Consider the following 18,968-nt stretch of genomic DNA (forward strand, 5'->3'; position numbering starts at 1 on the left):
GGAGCCCAGGAGGGAGGGAGCAGACAGGAAAGGTGTGTGCATGCCCCCTGCCTTCCTTCATGCTTTACCTTGCCTCAGCTAGCTAAATCATGGGAGGAAGAGGAGCGTGTGCACCCCTCCTGGCTTCCCCTGTGCTTTACTCAGTTGAGGGAGGCCAGCTACAGCTCAGGGAGAGGAAGAGGAGAGCATCCGCACACCCCTCTTGCCTTCTCCGGTGCTATAACTGGAATCCCTGAGCTGGCTAAAGCAAGGGGGTAGGGAGAAAAGCATGCACACGCCCTCCTGCTTTCCCCCTCTTATTCACGTTTTTTTCAATTTCACAGAGGTCTAGCCATCGTGAAAATGGGCAGCTGATTGGAAATTATATCGATCTTATTTTAATTCTGTCACTTAGATCCAGTCTATCCCTAAAGATATGACTGGAGTAAGATGAGAATTTCAGACAAAGGCCTAAGAGGACACACTTCATTTGAAACCCAATCAGAATAGTGGCCAATGATCTCATGTTAATCTGAGGGCAAACAAATTGGAGAGTACTTTCTCTCCCTAGCCTGCACAGCTCCCTGTCCTAGTAGTATAAAGCTTGTGTAGCATCTCATACTGCAGATGGGATGTAACAACAAAATGGCCTGCATGGCTGTGTCTTTTCAGCCTCACTGTAACTTTGGGAGGTGAAACTGCAAATTATTTTGATTCATCTGCTTGCCTTTCTCAGCAAAGGAGAGTGGGTTTCTACCATCTACGATCACTTCTTTTTCCCTTAGTTTATGACGCATAAACCAGAAACAAAAATACAAACTTGCAGATGTGTAGATTGCCTCTTTACCTTGAATTTCCTGTTCCTAATACTGTTATTTCCCTACTTTTCCAGTTCGGTTTCACATTGCCCATTTATATGAAACCCAGGTAGGTGCATAATCCTTTTAATTAATGAAACTGGTTAAATTATAACAGTGTTCTATAGCAACTTTAATTGAACTCAAAATGTATGTTATCACTACTGAGAGAATATACTCATCGGTGATGTTTAAAAGGAGATACAGTGTTTTCAGTTAACTATATACAAGTTTTATTTATCTGTGAAACATTGTTCTGTTGCAGTGTTGCCTGTCATTAACATTCACTTATGTTTTTGTTTTTAATAATATTATCACCAGAATTTATCAATAATGAGCTGTTATATCTATAAATATGTCTTGTTCCTTTTAAGAGAAAATATCACTTGGCAAAGAAGGAATATGAACAACTTTTGCAGACTGAAAATCTTCCTGCACAAGTGAAAGCAACTGTGTTACAGCAGTTAGGTATGTAAATAAATAGAAAGTGAAAGAGGAGAAGGGAATAGGAATTATATTCCACACTTTTCTACAGCTAAGTTGTCAGGATATTATGGTACATCCAGTTGGTCACTAACCCAGAGTCAATATAAATTACAAAATAAAATAAATTATACTTTGTTTTTCATTAAAAGAAATATGACCCTGCTCCTGTCTACCGTATAAATGTAAAATGAAAGCATTATTGGGGAAAGGGGTTTTGCTCAAACTTTTCCCAACCATGTTCTCTCATATTTCTGTGGGGGTAGAATTCAAAGACATAACTTCATTAGTCTCGAATATCAGTATGCAAAGAGTCTTGTAGTAGATGCCATACTTCATTTTTAAGGACTTCATTGAATGGGAGGGCAGAGTTGGACTGTAACAAATTCTGTCTGAGTTCATAACATAGTTTTCTTGAGAGTTCTTTCAGTGCTGCTTTGAGTGCCAACCATGTGTACTTTAGCCCTGTACAGACAGACCAAAACAAAGCTGCTTCAGGTCACTTTGGAGGTATGCTGTTTAATGATGCATGCATCATAAGAGTCCAGAAGCCGCGCCAAAGCCACGCTCCAGTCCTAAGGACTGGAGCGTGGCTTTGGTGTGGCTTCCGGACTCATAGGACACGTGCATAATTTCTTCCTTGGTTGCATTTTCTTCCTTGGTCTTCCTTATTACAGTGCGCCCTTGCCTTATGTGGTGATCTATTCCGGACTCTTCCGCGCAAGGCAAATAGCGCTTATGCTTGAGCACCATTGAAACATTGCAGAATTTTAAGCATAATTTTGCTTGCATGGGAAATTAATGCTATGGTCTTATAGTTGCTGCAGTTTTTTGTGTCTCTTTTTTTGTGGATGGGATGAATATTACATATTTCCATTCTGCTGGCCACTGTTTTGTTTTCCATAGGATGTGGACAAGATCCTCGGAAGTGTTCGGAAAACAACCTGCTCTCTTGATCCCTGTCCCTCGTGGTTAGCGGCCCAGGGGGGACCGGTGGTAACATCATTGTTATGCCGGGTAATTAATTCATCTTTGAGGGATGGGCTATTTCCATCGGATCTTAAATTGGCCATTGTAAAACCGATCCTAAAAAAGCCCTCCCTCGACCCCCTGGTACATAATAATTATCGGCCTGTTTCGCTGCTACCATTTTTGGGAAAGGTGATCGAGAGGGCGGTTGCTGTCCAGCTTCAGGCGGTCTTGGATGAAATGGATTATCTGGACCCATTTCAAACTGGCTTCCGGGCGGGTTACGGGGTTGAGACGGCCATGGTCGCCTTGGTCGATGATCTCCGTCTGGGCATCGACAGGGGAAGCGTGTCCCTGCTGGTGCTCTTGGACATCTCAGCGGCTTTCGATACCATAGACCATGGTATCCTTCTGGGACGCCTGGCAGAGGTGGGAATCGGGGGCACTGCACTCCAGTGGTTCCGTTCCTACCTCTCCGGGAGGTCCCAGATGGTGCAGCTGGGAGACGTGTGTTCCGACGAGAGGCCCCTTAAAACGGGGGTCCCTCAAGGAGCCATTCTGTCTCCCATGCTATTTAACATTTACATGAAACCGCTGGGAGAGATCATCCGGAGACATGGGGCGCGGGGTTATCAGTACACTGATGACACCCAAATCATTTTCTCTATGTCTCCGACTGATGCAGTGACTGGGGATGGCGTCTCTCCTCTCGTGGCCTGTCTAGAGTCAGTAATGGGCTGGATGAGGGAAAACCGACTCAAGCTGAATCCAGAGAAAACGGAGGTACTAGTGATAGGTTCTCCTGGCCCAGGAATGGCGGTGGTTCCACCTGTCCTGAACGGGGTCACGCTCCCTGTGAAGGACTCCGTGCGCAGTCTGGGGGTGCTTCTGGACTCGTCGCTTCACCTGACTGCTCAGGTGAGTGCGACGGTCAAGAGCACCTGTTATCAGCTTCGGCTGATTCGCCAGCTGCGCCCATACCTGGCCCAGAGGGACCTAGAAACGGTTGTACACGCTCTGGTAACTTCGAGATTGGATTTCTGCAATGTACTCTACATGGGGCAACCCTTATACCAAACTCGGAAGCTGCAAATGGTGCAGAACATGGCAGCCCGGCTGGTCACTGGTGCTCCCAGGACCAGCCATATAACACCGGTTCTAAAAGATCTCCATTGGCTGCCCATTCGCTTCCGAGCCCAATATAAGGTGTTGGTAATTACCTATAAAGCCCTAAATGGCTTGGGCCCAGGATACCTAAAGGACCGCCTCTCCCCGTACATTCCGCCTCGCACCCTCAGAACGTCTGGGCAGCAGCTGCTGAAGGTGCCTGGGGCTAGGTTGGCCTCCACTACTCGGAGGACGTTCTCCATAGCTGCCCCAGCCCTTTGGAATGCGCTGCCCACAGAGCTCCGCTCATCTACTACCCTGGCCCAATTTAGGAAGGATCTTAAAACCTTCCTATTCCAACAGGCATTCCCCGAATAAATATCCTGTGGGCCTCCCTCCTCTTCCGTGGCCAAGAGGTTGGGCTATGGGGTTTTTGTTTGTTGTTTGTTTTTAACCATGTAACTATGTATTTTTGTACATTTTATTTTGCTGTAAGCCGCCCTGATCGTAGGAAGGGCGGCATATAAATAAAAATTTTATTTATTATTATTATTATATTTATTGGCATATTTTAGTTAACACTGGAATCAATACTGTCGGTGTCATTTATTTTTCCATCTTTTTTATATAGCTCTTATGTGTATTTTGTATATGTCTTTTTATTTCTTTTTGGTCTTGGAGTATGTCCTCTTTAGCATGGTTGGTAGGGACGCAAGAGAGGATCTTCTCAGTGGATGACCCTAGATTGGGAATTCCCTTCCCAGGGAGGCCAGAATGGCCCCCTCCTTGTTATCCTTCTGCCAGCAGGCTAAGACCTTTTTGTTTAGACAGGTATATAAAAAGAAATAGTTTTAAAGTCCTGAGGATGGTGTATTGTTTTAAAGTGTAAGGTTTTTAAAAGTGATTTTATGTTTTAAAAACTGTATTCTATTTTTAAATGAATGATCTTTTTAATATTGTAATAGTTTAAAACCATTTTAATTATCAGTTTTGTAGATTTTTAATTGTACAATGTTTCTTAGACTGTAAGCTGCCTTGGGTCCCAGTCTTGGGAGGAAAACGGGATAGAAATAAATATAACCATCACCATCATTATCATCATCACCATCATAGAAAATTCCAGTCTTTGGTTTGAACTTCCCTTTGAGGAGTCCTGGAGGCGCACTGGTTAAATGCCTGTACTGCAGCCACAAGGTTGTGAGTTTGATCTCAGGCAGGGCTCCAAGGTCCACTCAGCTTTCCAGTTTGTTGGGGGCAATTGGCCTACATATTGTAAACCACTTAGGGAATGCTAGTTCACTGATAAGCGGTATATATTGCTATTAAGTTCTCTTATCTTGTGGAAGAGATCTCTTGTTCTTCTATTTTTCTGCATCAGTTATTATAGTAGTCCTCTTTATCCTTGCACACTAGTTGTTGGTTCTGATTTTGTTCCTAGCTCCCTTTTATTTTATTTTTTAATTCTTTGCTTTCCTTTACTGCTTGAAGTGTTTCCTCTGTTATCCACTGTGTTTCCTCTCTTTTTTTGCTCACTGAAAGTGGCTTCTTGCATTATTCCTTGATTATGTCCCTGGCTTCTGATCATAGTTTTTCTGGTTCCTGATCGATTATGCTTAATAGTTCAACTATGTTTCTTACATTGTCTGTAAATTCTGTTGAGATCATATTTTGGCATGATTACTGTTTTCGCTGTCTTCTTCAGCTTTACTTTAATTTTTGATATAAGTAGTTCCTGATTTGTACCACAGTCAGCACCTGGTCTAAATTAAGCTGCAAGAATATAGCTTCTCCATCTTATGCCTCCAATTATGTAATCTATCTGATTTTTGTATTGACAATCTGATGATGGCCATGTGTATTGTCTCCTTTCTGGTTGTATGAAGCAGGTACAGTGGGACCTCATAATCCGCAGACTTGCCATCTGCGGATTTAAGCAGCCGCGGACGGCAAACCCCTGTTATCCCCAATGGCAGTGCATGCACATAGCCATGCCACCATTAGTGACAGCCCCCTTTGTCCCCAGTGGTGGCGCATGTACACAGCTGCAATGCCATTAGGAACAATGGGACTTCACCTGTGGGCTGTATTTTTTGTATCTTTGGGATGGGATGGTGGGGTTCCAAAACAGACAGATACCAAGGTCCCACTATATTTGCAATGAACAGATTGTTGTTGGAGTTGCAAAATTCTATTAGTTGCTCTTCTCCTTTATTTCCTACACCTAGTCTGCATCTTCCTTCTATTTTTTACTCTTCTTTGCTGCCTACTTTAGTATTCCAGTCACTCATGATTAGTTTGAAGTCCTGTGTTGGTCTCTTGTCACTTTCTTCCTGGACTCCTTCATAGAATCTTTCAATATCTTCTTCCCCTTCCTCTGTGATTGGCACATATACTTGGATTATGGTAATATTTACAGGGCATACTCATCACGTTTTAAAGTAATGCCACACTGGGAGTGATAGTTATACCTAGATAGAATCAATATTCAACAGATTGGAGAACAGGACTAAAACTAATGAATGAATTTCATCAGTGATAAATGTAAGATACTGCATTTAGGAAGAAAAATTCTTTCTACACAATATGGTATTTGACACCTAGCTTGTCAATAGTCTCTATACAAAGAATCTAAAGTTCTTAATAGATCGCAAGTTAAATAGGAATCATCACTGTGATTCGGGGAAAGGGGGGACAGAACAATGGTAATCTGCACCAACAGTACTGTATCAGTTTTCATGTCAAGGGAAATAGAATAAAATCCAAAATCAAGGGAAGTAACAGTACCACTGTATTCTGTTTTAGTCAGACCTATACTGAATTACTCTAACCATTTCTAGCCACCATAGTTTAGGAAGGATGTCAGCAAATAAACATGGAGGAAGATGATCAAGATGTTACAAGATGATGAAACCAAGCTTTATGAGGACTAGGCGAGAGAGTTGTATACATGGTCCCTCCCATTTGCTGGATTCCCTTTCATGGATTTGAAGATTCATGGATTTCATTAATAAGAATCTCTGGAGCGAAGCACACGGCTGATAAAGAGCAGCCTCCAGCTGCAATTGGGCCAGGATTGTGGTGACTGCACAGCCCACTCCCAAAGTGGGCGGGGGTAATGGTCTTATGCTGGCTTCTGCCAGAAGCTGAATTTTAAATGGCTCCTTTTTACGATGGCTTTAGGTTGTCTTTGGTGGCCTCAAAGTGGCTTCTGGTTGCTTTGAGGCATGCGTTATCTAAATGCCATATCCCCAAAGCAGCCAGAAGCTGCTTCTTTTGGCCCATACGTTTCACACTTCCGAGTCCTCCAGAGTGATTCTATGGTGACCTTCCTCTGGGCAAACACAGAGATGACAACTTAGAGAACACCATTTAGGTAAGGAAGCTGTATGTTCGTTAAGTGGCAGGGGATTGGACTAGATCAGTGGTTCCCAACTAGTGGGTTGGGACCCCTTTGGGAATCAAATGTCCCTATCACAGGGGTTGCCTAAGAGTCTTAGTGCCCCCCCCCCCCCCCCCCGGTTCCTGGCAGCCCACAGGAAAGAGACAGGAGGAGAGGGAAAGTGAAATAGTAATACCCACATCCTCCTTTTCCCAGGACAAGTCACAAGTCATACATTTTAACCTCTCTAAGGGGTCTGGGAAGAATTGCAAAACATCCTCCATTTGAGGTTGCTCAACTTCCACTGCAAGGAGCAGCCGGTGAGGCATGCAAGCAGAGGAAGCAGCAGGGGAGAAACAAGGGCGCTGGGCTGGGCGGCTGGGGCCTGTTGGGGAGACAGAGGACAGCCTGTCTGTACCTTGCCTGGGCTTGGAGGGAGGGGTGATCAGGGGAAGAGAAGGGAAGGACGGAGCATCGCCACTGCCTGTGTCCTCTCCACTGTTGTCTCCATCTCAGAGAAGTGACCCAGGCAGCCCAGTTGGGGCCAGAGAGTGCCTGGCTAAGGGGCACCATCTGAGGGAGGGCTTCTCCTCGGCCCTTTCCTTCTTGTCCTGCTCTTGGGAGCTCTGAAGCTGGTGACAGTGTCCTCCGGGGAGGTCTGGTGCTGCTGCAGCTGCCTCCTCATGTGTGGCTTGAGGCATGCAGTGGGAGCCAGCGTTTAAAACACACACACACACACACACACCCATGTTTTTTGTTGTTGTGTGCCTTTAAGTTCTTGTGGGGTTTTCTTGGAAAGATTTCTTTGAAAGACATTTGCCATTGCTTTCCTGTGAGGCTGAGAGAGTTTGACTTGCCCAAGGTCACCTAGTGGGTTTCATAGGAGAGTGGAGGATCAAACCCAGGTCTCCAAAGTAATAGTCCAACACTCAAACCACTACATCGTGCTGACTCCTATTCCTATGTACTAACTACGAAATAATTGCAGACTTTTGTTGTTGTTCTTATGTCTTCAAGTCCTTTCCGAGTTATGGCAAACCTAAGGCAACCTTATGGGGTCTTCTTGGCAAGTTTCTTCAAAAGGGGGATTGTCATTACCATCCTCTGAGGCTGAGAGAGTGTGACCTGCCCAGGGCCACTTGGCCACAAATTGTACATACCCCAAAATGCATCACCCAATGTATTGGCAGTCCTTCCCTCAAACACTTTCTCATTTCCCTCCAACCATCTCATAGCTAGGAGATGGGAATAATTTTAAAGCAACATTTAAATGTGGACTATTTTTTTAAAAAAGTAAGGTCCATAACACATTGCAGAAATAATGCATTTTGAGACTGCTTTAACTGCTCTGGCTCAGTGCTAGAGAACATTAGAGCTGTAGTTTGTTGTTGCACCAGAACCCTCTGACAGGGAAGGCTAAATGTCTCACAAATTACAGTTCTCAGAATTCCTTAGCATTGAACCAGGGCAGTTAAAGTGGCCTCAAACTGGATTATTTCTGCAGTGTGTTTTGGACCTAAGTGGTCCATATGCTATTAACCATTATTCAGTTTTTTAGCTGTTATTATAAATTGGAAAGACATAGAGTGCAAACTGCTCAAGTATATTTCTCTTCCAGAATGAAATGTGCTTTTTCAGCTGACTCTCACCTCTAAGTAGGGGGCTGCCAGAGGGGGTGAGGAGGTGGGAGTGCAATGGCATAGGGGGGCATCAGGAAGGTTTTTGTGCATTTATATTTATACATTTTATGAATTTATATTATTGTTTTTAGCTTTTATTTTGTAATGTCACATACATTTTTCTTGAATGTCCTACATTTTGTGGTTTCTTTCCCTCCATTCTGGTTATGACATCTGGTCTCTCTGCTCAAGGCTCCTCCACGGCTTGGCCTTCTCCCAAGAAAGAGTAGGGTGGCGGCAGCGGAGGATGGAATTAATAGTATTAATATTGATTATTAATAATTATTAATAATTAGTCATTAATAATAATTAAATATTAATTAATTAATCAGATATTTACATTGCAACTCATAACAGTAGCAAAATTACAGTTATGAAGTAGCAACAAAAATAATTTTATGGTTGGGGGTCACCACAACATGAGAAACTGTATTAAAGGGTCACGGCATTAGGAAAGTTGGAAATCACTGCCTAAGCTATCTAATGTGGGAGCAAGAGGTCCCCCCCCCCCATACACCATTGACCAGTACTGTGCTTATGTCCATTGAGTACAACAGTTTTTTCCCTAGAAATCTGCTTTGGCCTGGCAGCCAATAACTTGGGGATTATCACTGGCCCATGGGCTACCAGTTGAGTAGGCCTGGACTAGACAAATCATGAGCTGCCTTCTGTTATTCTCTGAAGTCTAAGAATTAGGTTTCCATTCAATGCATTTTGAAAAGTCTCATACCTGGTTTGTTGGGATAGGAAGTGATGAAAAATATACAGGTGGCCCATTTTGGATCAGATTCATGTAAAAAAGAGATATGGAGAGATCTGGACATTTTCCAAACACTTGGTTAATACCAACAGCTGCTAACTTACTGAAGCCCTCCATAATACCATATAAAACTAGTGTAAATAGAAAAGTACAGTGGGCCCTTGTTATTTACTAGGATTTGGTTCCATGGATAACAAAATCTGGATGCTCAAGTCCCATTAAATACAATGGAAAAGGAAAATGGTATCTCATATATAAGATGGAAAATGAAGGTTTGCTATTTGGAATTTATACCTTTTTAAAAATGTTTTCAAGCCATGGATGCTTGAATCCATGGATAAAAAATCAGTGAATAAGGAGGGCTGACAGTATAATGTTATTTGTTTTCTAATTTATGAGATGTTGAATGCTGAACTGAATGGACTGCTTGCCCAGTTAATTCAAGTGTAGGTCCTGCTAAGAGTATTCTGTTGAAGAACTGTGCAGTGTATGTTTTTCTTCTTGAAGGCATTGTTATAGTCATCTTTCACTATGCCTTCACTTGGTAGATTGGTTTGGGTTTCCTATTTTTCTTTTGTTAATAAAAGTTATTCTCACTATGAAATTAGCTCTGCTCACAATAAAAATTCTAAAAGTCCATAACGCAAAACTATTTGTTCTCTTCTAACTGTCACGCACACACATAAATATTTTGCATTTTCCCCCTTAGGCTGGATGCACCACACAGTGGATCAGTTAGGAGACAAAGCCACCAAGGAAAACTATGCTATTCAGTGTCTCCAGAAGTCTCTAGAGGCAGATCCCAACTCTGGCCAGTCCTGGTATTTCCTTGGAAGGTAAAAAGGGTGGTAACAATAATAAGCACTTTGAAAGTTCTGGCAAAAACATACTCTGATTTAATGAATACCTGATTTAATCTGAAAATAAAAGCAGTACAGTCAGTACTTGATCTGAGGTTAAAAAGTGCTTTCTTGTTAAAATACATTTTTTGCAATGTGTATGTGGTTGCCCATGGCAGGTGTAGTAGATGATTTTGATGAACTCATTAACAATTCTGCATGTGGGTATTTAGAGAAAATTGTGTGAAATTATCCTAGGTGCTTTGCTCTTACTCTCCTTTTGTTCTAGTTCAGGCTAGACATCATCAAGTATCTGTGCCTGATGATAAGGGCCTTTGTTTAATATTAAAGATTACCCAGATTGAGCAAGCTATTTATTTGAAGTCCAAGTGTGTGTTTTGTGGCTTACATTAGCTCTATCTTATGGAGGCTATGAGCAGGTTCCTTCCATTTAATCTAGGGCAGGAAAAATATAAAAAGAAAACCTCTATGTGAAATTAGGTGATCTCATTGTAATTGTTTTAATTTTTTGCTATGGCTCATTTTATATCTTCATGTATTGTTTAATACTGGCAGTTAAATAGGCTGAGTAAGTACTGCAGATGATTTGCCATTATGTTTTCACAAAATGTTTTTGGTAGATTTTTTTTCTGTTGAAGTCACTTTGCGCGCATATATATATATATATATATATATATATATATATATGCTAATCTTCATATGACAGATTTTGTAATATGTAGCATATTTTAAATCTATTATTTAGGCAGACATTTGACAGATCATTCTTAATTATTTTTAATCAGTCTTTCTTCTTGTCTCAGGTGCTATTCAAGTATTGGGAAAGTTCAGGATGCCTTTATATCCTATAGGCAGTCTATTGATAAATCAGAAGCAAGTGCAGACACATGGTGTTCTATAGGGTAAGATCATATAAGGGAAGCAATGCCATGAAATATAATTTGGTGGAGCAAAAAGACTTTAATGTTGGTTTCATAACAGAAATATTCTTAATAATTAAGAATTTATGTTCTATGAATGTCTGGTTTTATTTGTTATTAAATGTGTGTGTATACTTTTAAAGATAATTTTAACATTGGCTGTTAAACACAGTTGACTAATCAGGGGTGTTGTATAATCTCACTCTTAGGCCTGTTACAGACTGCCAAAATAAAGCTGCTTCGGGTCTCTTTGGAGGTATGCTATTTAAATGATGCATGGGTCCTAAGAGTCCGGAGGTCGCGCCAAAGCCACACTCCATTCCTAAGCACTGGAGTGCAGCTTTGGTGCAGCTTCCGGATTCTTAGGATGCATGCATCATTTAAATAGCATACCTCCAAAGAGACCCGAAGCAGCTTTATTTTGGCAGTCTGTAACAGGCCTTTAAAAGATATTTGATTGGGCACAATTCCGCTGTAGCAAATTTAGGTTTTACGGCTATATTAATCTGGAAGATCTCTTCTGGTAGAGGCACACAGAGGAACTGGGTGTGATTTTGGCCCGATACAGATGGGCTCTTTGTGGCGTGCCCATGATGTGCTAGGGTTGTTTGGGGGTGGGGCGTGCAAATGCCCCGCAACCCTAGCACGCTATGGGAGCGCCGCAGCTGTGCAGCGCCAACCAGACGGGACGCGTAACGATGACGTCACAGCTGCGCCGCTTCCAAATGGGACGTTGCAGCTGCGACGTCACCACACAGTCTCTGGCGCTTTGCTGTGTTGCAGCAGTGCCAGAAAAAGGAGCCGCTTCCGGGTACTTTTTTTTTGCTGTGCAGCAGTGCCACAAAAATTGTTTGCTGCGGCGCTCCTGTGGAGCAAAGAGAGGCGCCAGGGAGGCACCTCTTTTTGTCGCTCTGTACCGCACCTTTGTTATCTAAAATGGATGATATTCTTTTTTTTTTTTCTCACTTAGTGTGCTGTACCAGCAACAGAATCAGCCTATGGATGCATTACAGGCATATATCTGTGCTGTACAATTGGATCATGGCCATGCTGCAGCCTGGATGGATCTTGGCACTCTCTATGAGTCCTGCAACCAGTCTCAGGATGCCATTAAATGCTACTTAAATGCAACCAGAAGCAAAAATTGTAGTAATACCTCTGCACTTGCAGCACGGATAAAATATTTACAGGTAAAAATCTGTGTCTAAGAATAGCGAACTGTTTCAACAGTTACATGGGATAGGAAAAAGGAGGAAAATAAGGACACAGAAGTTGTAATAAGTGATTGTTTCACAAATCGTGCAGTCTGTTTCCATTTATTTACATTATAAACATATCACAGCTTGCAGTTCCATTTTATTTCTCATTTTAAGCAAGTCTCTCAAGTATTTTTGTATCTTGTTATAATTTATACATATTTTGTGTTGTCTACATTTTAAGTTATCATAGCATTTAGTGAGAGAACACACACACTATCCTTTGCTCTTGTTTCCAATTTCAGAACCAAGCATTAACAAGATCTCTGAAATCAGAGCTCAACTTTGTTCTGATTCTCACAAAGGTTTATATTCTGGTTACCCTCTTTATCCTTAGCACTTCTCTGAAACCCCAATTTTCAAATTTATTATTTCTGAAACACATTAGAGTACAGAATTTAGGAAGATTTCATGGACTTGATCTTACTAAATTAGGCTTGTGTTAAATTTACTTTTTACATAATTTTTCCTAGGCTCAGTTGTGTAACCTTCCACAAGGTAGTCTACAGAATAAAACTAAATTACTTCCTAGTATTGAGGAGGCATGGAGCCTACCAATCCCCGCAGAGCTTACCTCCAGGCAGGGTGCCATGAACACAACACAGCAGGTGAGAAGTTGGGTTATGTTCTGCAGCTGCCCAGCTTTTTAAGGGTTCTTTTCAATCAATTTGTAGTATTCAAACTTATTTTGCTGTAGCATAGGGCTAGTTTTCACTGGTAATAAGACTAATCAGAAAGGGAGAGTAAGAATATACTCCCTGTGATTTGAAGGAAATATGGGGGTACCAATTTAGAACCTTTGTGGATTTCCATGATTGTCCAAAATATTTCATCCCACATAGAATTTGCAACAATTTTTTGTTTTGTTTTGTTTTAAAAAAGAAGCCCATGAAAGGTACACACTGCTCCTTTGATACAATGGAAATTGATTTTCAATAATGAGATCAGAATAATCACACGGCCCTTTTAAAAATGTGCATCTGGTAATATATAGGTTAAGGACCTTTTTTAAATGTATAGAACCATATTGTTTCTTCCTCCTTTGATTCCTAGGCTTGTAAACCTCATCAAAATACTGAACCTGTACTAGGCCTCAGTCAAACACCTATTTCACAGCAATTGCCACTACACATGATTCCTTCTAGCCATGTAGATGACCTGTCCAGTCCAGCCAAGAGGAAGAGACCATCTAGTCCAACAAAGGTATATATCCTGAAATAAAAGCCCCATTAGTTATAAAAATCAGGCATCCAGGAGTATTAGTCCATTATTCAATCAGTTCCTTAAACTGATAGAGTTGTAGTGTCCACAGTGGTGACACTGCACTAAGAGCATTTGAACATTGCAGTAGCTATAACAGTAGCATACTAGAGGTTAGGAAAAAGGATCATATACCATTTTGTCTACCACTTTTGCTTATATTTAGAATGCTTAATCATCACATTAATATTACTACAATAGCTAAAAAGACTTTGGATGAACTTTGAAGTCCACCATTTGGTTTCATTTGATTCCTCATCACAGCTGATTATTCTTTAATTTTTCTCCCATGATTATTATATTAACTAAGTCTGAATTATATTTACCAGTTTTAAATTATTTTTAAGGGAAATGTTCTTGAGTTACACTGGGCAACTTTTAAAATTCCTTGTTTCTTGATATTTATGTTTATAAATATAATGTTTTCCTTAGAACACTTTAGATGCTTGGAGCAGTGGCCACACAGTGTCACATCCTCCAGTACAGCAGCAAGTACATACTTGGTGTTTGACACCACAGAAATTACAGGTAAATTTTTAGATTTGTATGCTTTTTGAAAGTAATGCAGGATTATCATAATTTACCTTCTGCCCTATATGTAAGCTTTCCTTACATATGATAATGTGTCAAAATGAATGTTTTTCATATTTGTACCTTTCACTGGGGAATGTTAAGGGAATCAAAACAAGAAGGTTTAATACTGTGTTATAGGCAGGAATTAATTGTACATTTTGAAAACTTTGAAATACAGTTGGCCCTCCGTTTTCACGGGGGATCCGTTCTGGAACATCCCCCCCCCCCATATGTGCAAACGGAGGCTCGTGCATATTCAAGCCCCATAGGCTTGAATGTGGCGTGCCCCCAGGGGCAAAGCCTGGGCACGTGCACCATTGCAGACAGCATAAGTCACTCCTCCGCAGCTAATTGTCATAAATCACCAGATCCTCAAGTTAGGAGGGGCAACTATTATATAAAAGGCTACATTTTAATGGAAATTAAATTGTAAAAAAATACCTTATTTGAACATTTGTAAACATCCTACCATGTTAAAATATAGTTTAATATTACCTACCATTGCTGGTGTTTAGCAGTGTTACTCTATTTGCATAGATGGCATCATACTTTTGGATATCTAGTTAGGGACTCTGGATGAGGGGGAAATTTAACACACTTCTCAATTGCACAGGTGGTTGCCGAACCATTTTCATGAATGGTAGCCAGCATTAGGGTCAAAAGAAGAAACGCACTACCTCTTGCACTACTGGAGATGTCAGCAGTCTTGTACTAGTGCACTGTTTTCCTTTGCTAATATTGCATTGGATTTAGGCTGTGGAAATAATATATAGTTGCTGAGTGTAATAAACCTTCAGAGGTCCATGCATCACTCTTGTTTATTTTGAACTGGATCCAGAGGCAGCCTCTGTATTCTTAAGACCTAGTTCGTTGTTGCTTCCTTTCTTCCAGCAACAAGAGACCTTTCTGCTGAAGTAATGAAAATGACTAAAGAATAGCTGAAGTAACTTTATTGGGGACATATAAGAGCCACTAGCATTTGCCAGTGTGCTTACAATACTGATATGCTGTTTCCTACAAAATAGCATAATTTCTCAGACTCTATCTATGTGTGTTATCAAATGTAACTATATTTTATTACAAAATTTTACACAGCTAATATTTCCTGTCAGTTGTTACCTTAGTTCTGTGTAGCTATATGATGATCTCTTCCCTATATACTATATACAAAGACTTAAAATATTATTAAAATATTATTTATTATTTATTATTTGTAAACAATTTATTTTAAGTCTTAGTATGAGTGAGTCCCGTATTAATTTTAAGTATAACATTTTTAGAAGAATGGATTTTATGTTTGTATGTACTGAGGAATAGATGATTTCAGAAGATATATTTGGTGATGTGAATTGTTACAAACAAATCATAGTTGGAGCCTAAGGAACATGTTTTTATTTCTTTTTCAGCACTTGGAACAGCTGCGTGCAAATAGAAATAATTTAAATCCAGCACAGAAACTTATGCTCGAACAGCTGGAGAGTCAGTTTGTCTTGATGCAGCAACACCAGCAGGTGCCAGCAAACACATTTATTTATTTTCTATATACCTTCTATGTCATCTTCTTTAAAAAAAAATGACCCAAAATCCAAAGAAGTGTTAGGCAAGCTTCAAAAGCTTTGCAAGTGCATATAAGTGCCTTTGGCACAGTGTTATATTGCATCCCAGCAAAGATAATTGGATGGTGATAGCATTTTCCTTAGTAGCCCATTACAAGTTGATATAGAAGTGGCATATGTTTAGCCAATGGCATTTTAACATTTATGTGCCTAAAATGTATAAACTCAGTCTTAGTGATATTAGTGAATTATGTTAGTTTATACAGAGTGTCCAGGAAATAAATTCAGAAACTTCAGTTGATTCAAAATGCTACAACTAAGTACTGGCTGCAATTGGCCAATCAGAGTATATTGGTATGATTTATTTCAATCTGCAGTTCTTGTTGTACAGTATATATTTGGGCTCAATTTAAGGTTCGAACTCAAGAACCCTAAGTTGTTGGATTGTATCTTATAAGGTCTATTTTCTTTGATAGGTATCACAGTGTAGACCAGGGGTAGGCAACCTTTTTGAGCCGGGGGGTTGGGTTGCTGTCCCTCAGACAACTGGGGGGCCGAAGCCAAAAAATAAATAATTAAATGATTTTTTAAATATTAAATAAATAAATAAACCGGGACAGATGTAGGACAAAATTTTCAAATGGAGGATACTTTTTTAAAAAAATGGAGGACATGCGAAAAAATTTGCTGATTTTTAAAAAAATGTTAATATAAATGCATGTTTCTGAGGTTTCTATAGACAATTGCCCCCCTTGCCCACCGCTTGCCCCCCCTTGCCTGCCTCCTCCTGATAGGCTAAAGGCCCCACGCCCTCACGCAAGAGGCCAAAGGCTCCGGAGGCAATCGGCGGCAGGACTCGGCTGGGGCCGGTTCCAAGGCCTTGTTGGGCCGCATCCGGCCCGTGGGCCGTAGGTTGCCTACCCCTGGTGTAGACTGTTCAGCACAGAAGGGCTTTTACTGTGGATGACTGCTACCCACAAAACATTCTCAGTGATGGTGGCAGCTTTGCAGAATGTCCTATTTAGTGAATACCACCAAAACCTAATGCAGTACTTTTTTGAGAACATTGCTTTTACTTGTAAATAATAAATAAAACTTTTGTATCCTGCTTTTTGTATAAACAATCAAAGAGATGAACAACATATAAAATCATACAATGATATACACAATATCCCCCCCTTAAAAAGAATTAAACAAATTGAGATTAAAATTACATAAATAACATTAAAATCTAATGATCATGGGCAGAGTCTTGGCATAGACCAAAAGTGTCCATAGTGTATGGGAGTGAATGTTATGTGGCCGAGGACTTTATTTGGGAAGAGATCTGTCTTGACAGCTTTTTAAAAAGTGTTTAAGTTGGTGATTTGATGGATCTCATCTGGCAGTCTTATTCAGTCACCTGACATCATTAGTTAATGCTTATACTTGCTGAAAACAATTTTTAATGTTTTTATTGTCCTCCTACTGTACTGTTTTTGATGTTTGCTTCAACTTTGTCACTCTTGATGTGATGAAGTATGAAGTAATTTGTCTGTCTGTTTATTACTAAAATATTTATGCTCTGCCCTATATCAAAAAGTCTCAGTATGGAGCACAAACAATAGAAGAAAATAACAGTGTAAAGCTACAACATTGTAAAGAATATTAGAATTTTAAAAAATAATGTAAAATAATTTACCCTGCTTACTCGTCTATAAGTCTAAAAATTTATGCCTAAAAATTGATCCCAAAATCCTAGGTCAATTATGGTAATGTGATAGCAGCTCTTTCAGATTTCCCCATGCAATTTCTTTCTGTCCTGAACCAAGCAGATAGAGTCATTGGCGACAGACTGATTTCTGTTCATTTAATAGTCCCTCCCACCCACAGGCTTTGCTGTCTTGGGAGTGAACGCTGAAACACTGAAGCCTCGTATTGATTGCTGCTTCCCTCGTCACCCACATACACATACTGAAGGAGCCTTCAAATTTTACACTCAACCTATCCACAGGTCATGTCAAAATCCATAATTTTGGTCCCAAAACTTGCCCTCATCTTATACATGAGGTTGACTTATAGTTGAGTATATATGGTAAAACAATACAGTTTAAAATTATGTGTCGAAGTAGAATTTTACCATATAGTCAGCCCATGCTCCCTAGATCCTGAATAAAGCCCAAAATTTAAAATAAGGAATGCACACATTAGAAAAACAAACTCACTCCCTTTGCCTAATAAGTAGACCCCTTGGTTTCTTGAGGAGGAGGATATCATAGTTTATTCCCTAGTGAAGGAATGTAATTATGCTTTGATGATTTACAAGTACACAGCGTCTTACAGATGTTGACCATGTGAGTAAATTTCCACTTTTGCCTACAAAATACACAGAAGAGCAGTTCACCAGTATGGTTTTTTTCAAGCAAAAAGCATCCATTTATGCAGTTGTTCTCACACACTAGTCATTATAATATTGCAATACCATTTAAGAACATTTATAACTCTATCTGTAGTCTGAGGGTATCATACAGTATCTGTTTAATCAAAAACAAAACAGCTTGCAGAAAGCATTAATTTGTTCGTCCATTCACTAATATGTTTTACTTTTTATTCCTTTTGCCCCTTTAGATGAGGCAGACAGGAGTTGCACAGGTACGATCTACTGGAATTGCTAATGGGCCAACAACTGACTCATCACTGCCTACAAACTCAGTCTCTGGTCAGCAGCCTCAGGTTGCTCTAACCAGAGTGCCTAACATCACACAGCATGGAATCCGTCCATCCTGCCCTGGGCAGCCTATGGCAAATGGACCCTTTCCAGCAGGCTCAGTTCCCTGCAGCACAGCAAGAACGCTGGGTAGTACAGACACTATTTTGATAGGCAATAATCACATAACAGGAAGTGGAAGTAATGGAAATGTGCCTTACCTGCAGCGAAACGCACTCTCTCTACCTCATAACCGCACAAACCTGACCAGCAGCGCAGAGGAGCCGTGGAAAAAACAACTATCTAACTCCACTCAGGTATGCAATATATTTTCCTGTTTTTATGCTCAGTAGTCACCAAACATTTTGGGGCTACCACCTCCTTTCCTCTTGGGCAACAACCGCAGCTTCACCCCCTTGTATTTCACAAAGCTTAAGCAGGATACTAAATTTGAAAGCTGCTTTTTGCCACGTCTTCCTCACAACCACCACCACCATCACATGCTCTATCTGCATGGTCCAGTCAGTCAGTCTCAGAATGGTGCCGCTATAAGCCACAGAAATGATGCCCTGTGCCCAAGCCTCACAAAATTTTTCCAATTTCCACTGCTACTAGTAGTGAAACATTTGGCTAAGGGAATGAGC

General features: G+C 40.6%; 1 protein-coding gene across 8 annotated transcripts in view; it reads left to right on the forward strand.

The window, feature by feature from the left end:
* KDM6A (lysine demethylase 6A) overlaps positions 1–18,968 on the forward strand; it is a 196,823-nt gene that overhangs the window by 112,583 nt on the left and 65,272 nt on the right. For 5 of the 8 annotated variants that reach the window (XR_016280214.1, XR_016280213.1, XR_016280215.1 and 2 more), the window contains 10 exons: positions 872–906; positions 1,211–1,304; positions 9,923–10,049; positions 10,877–10,975; positions 11,964–12,183; positions 12,723–12,857; positions 13,303–13,452; positions 13,942–14,037; positions 15,489–15,593; positions 18,246–18,641. Coding sequence is in view for 4 of the 8 variants with exons in the window: in XM_089511900.1 (XP_089368026.1) it covers positions 872–906; positions 1,211–1,304; positions 9,923–10,049; positions 10,877–10,975; positions 11,964–12,183; positions 12,723–12,857; positions 13,303–13,452; positions 13,942–14,037; positions 15,489–15,593; positions 18,246–18,641 (1,457 nt within the window). In the remaining 4 variants the exon portion in view is untranslated. The remainder of the gene's footprint in view (positions 1–871; positions 907–1,210; positions 1,305–9,922; positions 10,050–10,876; positions 10,976–11,963; positions 12,184–12,722; positions 12,858–13,302; positions 13,453–13,941; positions 14,038–15,488; positions 15,594–18,245; positions 18,642–18,968) is intronic. The other 3 variants (XR_016280212.1, XM_089511902.1, XM_089511903.1) reach the window with 2 other exon arrangements.

The sequence above is a fragment of the Sceloporus occidentalis genome, unplaced genomic scaffold, assembly GCF_023333645.1.
Source record: "Sceloporus occidentalis isolate IW3139 unplaced genomic scaffold, rSceOcc1.0.p SCAF_2, whole genome shotgun sequence".
NCBI lineage: Eukaryota > Metazoa > Chordata > Lepidosauria > Squamata > Phrynosomatidae > Sceloporus > Sceloporus occidentalis.